The sequence below is a fragment of the Poecilia reticulata genome, linkage group LG10 (genome assembly GCF_000633615.1).
Source record: "Poecilia reticulata strain Guanapo linkage group LG10, Guppy_female_1.0+MT, whole genome shotgun sequence".
NCBI classification, from domain to species: Eukaryota; Metazoa; Chordata; class Actinopteri; order Cyprinodontiformes; family Poeciliidae; genus Poecilia; species Poecilia reticulata.
The window spans coordinates 29,856,733-29,863,537 of record NC_024340.1 but is presented as its reverse complement, the minus strand read 5'-3'; the positions used below and the strand labels follow the sequence as shown (position 1 = coordinate 29,863,537).

The 6,805-nt window shown below is 36.6% G+C and overlaps 2 protein-coding genes across 3 annotated transcripts in view; one reads left to right on the top strand and one right to left on the bottom strand.

Moving 5' to 3' along the window:
• Window positions 1-1,626: 1,626 nt before the first annotated feature.
• Window positions 1,627-5,799, bottom strand: spmip2 (sperm microtubule inner protein 2). Of its 2 annotated transcripts, none has more exons than XM_008421083.2 (3): window positions 5,724-5,799; window positions 2,972-3,201; window positions 1,627-2,746 (listed from the first exon to the last, which is right to left on the bottom strand). In XM_008421083.2, the coding sequence occupies exons 1-3, from the start codon at window positions 5,731-5,733 to the stop codon at window positions 2,684-2,686; spliced, it is 303 nt and encodes a 100-aa protein (XP_008419305.1). In that variant the 5' UTR covers window positions 5,734-5,799; the 3' UTR covers window positions 1,627-2,683. The 2 variants fall into 2 exon arrangements, with proteins under 2 accessions (XP_008419305.1, XP_008419303.1); XM_008421081.2 differs by lacking the exon at window positions 5,724-5,799 and adding an exon at window positions 4,669-4,819.
• A 108-nt stretch (window positions 5,800-5,907) lies between these two features.
• The window catches only part of LOC103471850 (rap guanine nucleotide exchange factor 6-like), a 63,908-nt gene continuing 63,010 nt past the window's right edge, over window positions 5,908-6,805 (top strand). Inside the window, exon 1 of the mRNA XM_008421085.2 lies at window positions 5,908-6,600. Within this exon, the coding sequence (XP_008419307.1) occupies window positions 6,532-6,600 (69 nt within the window). The 5' untranslated portion in view covers window positions 5,908-6,531. The remainder of the gene's footprint in view (window positions 6,601-6,805) is intronic.

Below are 6,805 nucleotides of genomic sequence, written 5' to 3'. Positions count from 1 at the left end.
AAATAACTTTTCAATATAGGCAAGTTTTTCATTATTATTATTATTATGCTTGGCACAATCTCCAAAACCAAATCAATACAAACTTGAGCCCATGCAGATTTTGATTTGTACAAACATTTTTCTTTTTAAGGCCACATAAGTCTGACCTCTGGCTCTTTCACCCATAAAAAATACTATGACTGCCTTCACACCTGATTTAAACCGACTTAGTCTCCAAGTTTTTGACAGCTTTTTGAACATCTTTAGCATGCAGCACAGTTAGAAAAGCTCACGACAATCTGAAGGCAACCATGACCCAATAAAGCATGTTTGCCTTAGTACAAGGCAGAGTTTTGTCTCTACTGCTTTCTTAACTATGCTATTATCACAGGTACTACATCCGCACCAGGTTATTTCTTATTGACCTCTGATTCTGCTACATATGTGAGGTTTCTGCACATTCACAATCAGTCTTTGTACAAATATTAAGTTGTAAGCATTGCAATGATTCTTAGGAGCCAATAAATGGATACTTATTAAGCCTGTCATCTCCATATTTTCTGAATTTCTGTTTCTTAAAATGACAACATGGCAAATGTTCTTCAACCTTAATTTAGATCATATTTAAATTCTATTTATGGATCTCTTTGAAAAGAAATTGGTCACTTTTTCAAGTGAAAACCATGTGAACAAATACTGAAAAATTCAGACCAACAAAACGCTTTTACTTTTGATCCTTCACATTATTTCAAAATGGAGAAACAAGTTTATTCATTATTAAATAAAAAATAACTTGAATCTCATCAACCTTTATCTCTGTCATCTTTGTTTTCCCACAGTTAAGGGGGAAAACTGTTCCCCCTTAACTGGTGTATCCCATCAGTGATGGGATACATCACTGATCACAATGGGATCAGTGATGTATCCCATTGTTTCGCTACATCAGTCTTACATATAATGTATTTCTCTATTTGAGTTTCCTGCTTTTGTGTTTTTAGTGATATGCTTTACTGCTTCACACAAAGATTAATGTGCTGCAAAACTGTGCAACCCTATTTGGGAACAAGAAAAAGAGTAATTTTTCAGAGCTTAATATCAGAGATAAATAAATGAAAGATGGGAATACTCACCCAGTGGTGGCAACATTTTAAAAGAGAAATCCATCAAATATCCAACAGAACAAATCTAACACTCTTCAACACCAGTCGGATGAAAAAAACAACAACTATAGAAACACAGAACTCTCTGTCCATCATCATCCTTCAGCTGTGCTGCCAGCAGGGGTTCTGATTGGAGTAAATGTGTCACTTTCAAAATCTTCCATAGATACAGTTAATACAAGAGCCCACTAGAAATATGTCTAAATATTGAAAACATAGATTTTGTATATTAAAGACCATGCATCTTTACACATTAATTTTCACATTTTATTCATTTTCTTTCAACTCTGCAGAAAATTCACTGAATGGGATATTCAGTGAATTTTCTGCAGAGTTGAAAGAAAATGCAATAAACTGGAATAAACTGGAATATATGTAAACTCAAATTAATCATATTCACTACACTGAGAGTAAAATATTTCAAATGTTTATTGATATTGACATATAAACAACTCTCAGTTACTCCAAACCCATATTCTCAGACAATTTGAATAGTACATAAAAAAAAGATTTTAAATACAGGAATAAAAATTCCTGTTTTGATGCTTGAATGCTATTATTGCACTACAGGTTCTGCACAAATGTTCAGGGAGCCCATGTTAATCCAAGAGAGGCCTTCAGGTCATCTACACTGTTGAATCAGGTGTATCTCATCTTCCTTTTCACAATAGTCCATAGATCCTTTGTGGGTTTGTTGGCCAATTAAATCCAGTGATACCATGGCAACAGAAGCAGATAACAGTACTTCTGGTAACATGAGCAGGTGCCAAGGTTTCTCATGAAGTCAGCATCTCCTTAAAGCTTGGAGCTATTTAACCTGATGTACTTTATAATCTTCTCAAGGTTTTCTGTGTTGTTTGTGCTTTACATATCTTCCTTCCACTCAATTTTCCATTAACATGCTTAGTTACAACATTCTAATCAAAAAGCTAGCATCTTTAAGAATGACTTTCTTGGGGAGTGTGTCAATGACGGTCTCCAGAACAACTGTAAAGTCAGTTCTCTTCTCCACTATTATGTTGTTTGTAGCTATTGCAGTATTACTAATATTTTTTGTTCAAATTTTAAGGAAATTTTGTTTCATTTGCTATGAGCCAACACATCCCTATGTGTGCATTCAATCTTTATTATTTATTAACAGTTCTTTTTTAACTTGAATTACTGAAATAAAAAGTGAACTTTTCAATGTTATTTTAATTTATTGTGATATACCTGTACTATTCCGACATTACTGGAGTAGAATCTCTTCAAGTTATGCCTCACAACATACAAGACATAAATGCCATTGCATTTCATGAATATTTTTTTGTAATATGAAAAATGTAAAATGTAAATAAACCCTCCAGACGGTTTGGCGGCTGGGTGTCCAAGTTCGTTCTGGCTGATTTCATGTCCACGGCTTGAGGCGCTGTGTGTTCTCATTAAAGTGGAAATGTTGCATTATGGATGAGGAAGCAGGTAACATGCAATCCAGCGAACTCAACACTGTTCAAACATCATGTACATATATCATGTTTATGTGTTTTAAATGGACAAATTGGGACCTACTGGTTCATCTGAAACTTCTGAGTGACTCTGTCCTCCAGTGTTCGCCTAATGTCAGTTTTCTGTCAGAAAATAAAACAAAGTGAAGTTTTAATTATCTTGGATCAGGATCCAGACTTGATAAATAATCCATGTGCCAGTCCTGCCTTGTTATAGAGAAAATAAATTCATATTTCATTATCTCCGTCTGTTCCTCACAATAAAGCTGAGTGGGGTTTTTTTTTCCACATCAAAGTTTATGCCTCAACCTTCTCATTAGAATCAGCTCCACAAGGTCATGTTTATACCTTAATTTGCATGTTGCTGAGCAACCTGTCTCCATTCAACAGCTGGTTATGCTGCCATCCCCAGCCCACCTCGCCCACAAAGCTCTGCCTGGGTGCAGGCGGGGGGGCGTCAGGAGCAGCTCGGCATAAATAACTTAGATCACTGGTGGCCTCGGGAGAAGTGGCACCCACACCAATGTAGAGGGGGAAATAATTCGATCTTGGCCTGTAGTCTCCAATTCCACCTGGACCTGGAGAGAGTTTGAAGTTGTGAGGAATGAAATTGCGTCCTACTTGTGATTTGTGATCCATGGTGCCTGTGGTTGCATTAAGCTGAATGGGACAAACAGGCAGATTAGCTATAAGACTTCAAATGATTTCATTATTAAAGGCAAAAAAGCATGACTCTACGTGAAAGTATAATTACACCCTTTGTTAAATCATGAATAAATGATGAAAAAATCACTCCAAGAATGCATCAACAACTCATCCAGGTCACAAAATACCCCAGAACAGGAACCATCAACCGCTGCTGTCACCCAGTCCTGCTAATCAAAATTTGTCTGAGGTAAATTAAAATTTTTTAATAAGGACCAGTAATAAAAAACAATTGCTAAATCAAAGGAGCAGAGCTATGTTTTTGTTTTTAGGTTGTTCAAAAATATAAAACTTTTACAAAAGGTGACAAACATATTTTCTTGACTTTTATATGCATATAAATTGTCTAAAAAGGCACACACTCTGAAACCTTATACAAATAAATTGAGGAAACAAAAATATAATCTTTGCATCACTTGCTGAATTCTGTTGTAGAAATCACAATGCAGAGATTGCATATGAAACAAACAAAAATCGCCCTGCTAAATATATTCAGTTTTATCAAATTAGGAAAACTAATTTGATAAAACTGAATATACCATTTTTGGCCAAAGCTATCAGAAGTCCAGAGCTCCAGGTTGAAGAACATCTGGAGCACTACATTCTTTACTTGCCCCATTTAATCTCAGAGTTTATAGTTCAACATTAAGAAAGAAAAACAAAATGAAATTTTCATACTTGAAAATCCTCCAAAATTGCTAAGTTAAGACAATTCTGTGTAGAAGAGAAGGCCATAATTCATTCACAGTGGTTTAAAACACTCAGGGTGGACCAACCTGTTATTGTGTTGAGGTTGGCATTATGTTTTTTAAAGACTGCATTTTGTATTACTCAGTTTATCGTTTTCTGATATCAACATGTTTTTGATGATTGGAAACATATTGGACTAGAAAAAGCAAAAACAAAGGAAGTGGCAAACACTTTCTCACAGCATTGTAAGTTAGCAGTGGTTGTCTGAGCTCTGGTTGAATTGTTAAAACAAGGAGAAGAACTCGTCATAGTAGAAGCAATTTCTCCATTTCATGCGATGCAGTGTCCTTTATATTTTTTGGTTATCCATAGAGTAAATATCAAAAGTGCAGTAACAAAAATAATTTTATGATATTGGTCAAACAGATATTTCCCAATTCTTATACTATCTTGTTCTTTTATCACAGAAAAATGTCCTTTAAAACTTCCTTTCAATCATTTGAGTGCTTAAAATCCATGTTATTTATTAATTTATTAGACTATGTCATCTGACAGCTACATCCGAATTGCTTTAACTTAATTTTTTAGCTTTTTAGAGTCCCAGCTGAAGGAAACACAACTAAGGCCCATTGTGAGTTAAATTTTCCTACCTGTGAAAAGGATCCTCTGCCCATACCGTGTCTCATCTGAGTTTTTGTTACTGTTCTGCATCATTTCTAACTTATTGGAGCTTAGAAAGATCTTTCTAATCCCCCTGATCAACTGACAACATGAACCCAACAGTGCTGTCCACGTGGTTATGCCTGGTTGTAATACAACCAGCGGTTGTCATGGTGCCACTGCCTGCGGCCTAATTACACTCTACAACCAGGAAACCTACATTATCTACTCAGCTATGCCCTTTTCTAAATATCTGTAATGTTATTCATACAAATAGATTTGCATGTGGAGAGAGAGGCACGTCAGATAGTATCATACATACTTAACTATTGTACACCATTCAAAATAAGTAGTTTTTGAAAGGTAAACATACTTACGACCTTTAAACTTCCGAAAAGAATGTTAAAGTGTGAAGATGTCTAATTTTGATTGGCTGGAAAAATGATCTAACCTGGGGTTTCTTTTTAATAAATATACATTCCTAAATGTGAGCTTTTAAAGATTCCTTTGTGTTTTGGCATTTTACTTAATAGTATTTAAATCATTTAATTTATATGTTACAATAAACATATGTTGTCTTTCGTGGAGTTTGGAGAAGTTGTGTATGCCATAGTTATTTACATTTACGCCTGTAATTTTCGACAACGTCACTTGGTGGCGCCAAAGCACTACCGTTCCCACATTAAGGTCCCTCGCTCCGTCCTTTGTTGAATGGACTCGCCCATAATAAGCCTCCTCCATGTTACTAAATCCTTGTCAAGTCAAATAGAGATCACGATGGATTTGGAGGAAACAGAATTTTCTCCCTGTCTAAATAATATCAATAGGGAATAAACCGAACTGAAAATTATTACAGTTTTCTTTTGTGAGTTTTTACATCTAGTTCTATTTCTATATCTCCGTTTGGTAAGTTAATTACAAAATGACCATTGTGCCAATACGACATTTTACAAGTACAGTATCCCTAAAAAGAGCCTCAAACAACCCAGCAAACAACAAAGAACAAACGGAAATATTATGCAGAATAAAAAAAAAAAGCTCCTACCCCATTTCATTGTTTTAACTTGCTTCTGTCTCGTGTAATCTGTATGAGAGCATTAAATGCATATTTAATTTTTTTTTTCAAAACTTAAGTACAGTTATAAACAAATACGATTTTTATTTTTATTTTTGCAGAACTTTATTTTGAAAATCGCACAAGGAAGTAGTATTCCTAACAACTTCGGACTTGATGTCGTATGTCAGTCACCATGGTGGTGGCATACAACAGAACACGGCGAACGGTGGTGTGCCATTTCTCACTTTTAGTTGTCTGTAAACGCGAATAAAATGAGTTTTCTCAGTGAACACAAGGAGTTTTGACCTTTTCGTGATGGACGCCATGTTGTTGCTGTCTGGTTAGCTTGTAGCCGTTAGCTTTCCTTTTGTTTACCGGATCCTTTATGGAATTTCTTCCCGTCGCCAGCAGAATGCTGAGGAGACAAGGAATATCTTCACGTAACGTTGGCTTCAACGGTGGGACTTTAGGTTTGGCAGTTTGAAAATAACTCAAAGAGACTGTTTGAAACATTTTTTAATTAAAATAAGTTTTAATAGTCGGTGGCAGCGGGGACCGCTGTTGGCAGCCGGTTTCGGGTTGGGCAGCAGAGAGGGACAGACACCCCGAGGAGACCGCTCGGCTGTCTGGCTCCAGTCGTGGCCTGGCTTGGGGCACTCCCAGCTCCGGACCACAGCCAACAAGAATAAAGTACAACAAAACGGAGGCCCACATCTGTGTATATACATCGCCTCTGGATTCCTATAAAGTGATTTTCAAGAATAAGAAACTGCGCTACACGCCGCCTTCCAAGACAATGGCGTCTTATGTGGATAACCGCTTTCGCCAGGCTGTGATGATGAATCCGTCTGAACGGACGCAACAGGTCAGTGGGGGGAAGGATTTACTACATTGTACTGCAAATTAAATCTATCGTGCTTATTTCTGGAAGTCTGTTGCAACATCTCGACACTGCAGCGCTCGGATCTGCAACAGTTTAACAATGTTTCTGTGTGCAACTGTTGCCAGGCAGTTGATTCCTGTTAGGTACGGCTGCATCCCTCTTTAAGCCCCTTATCAGCTCAGATAAT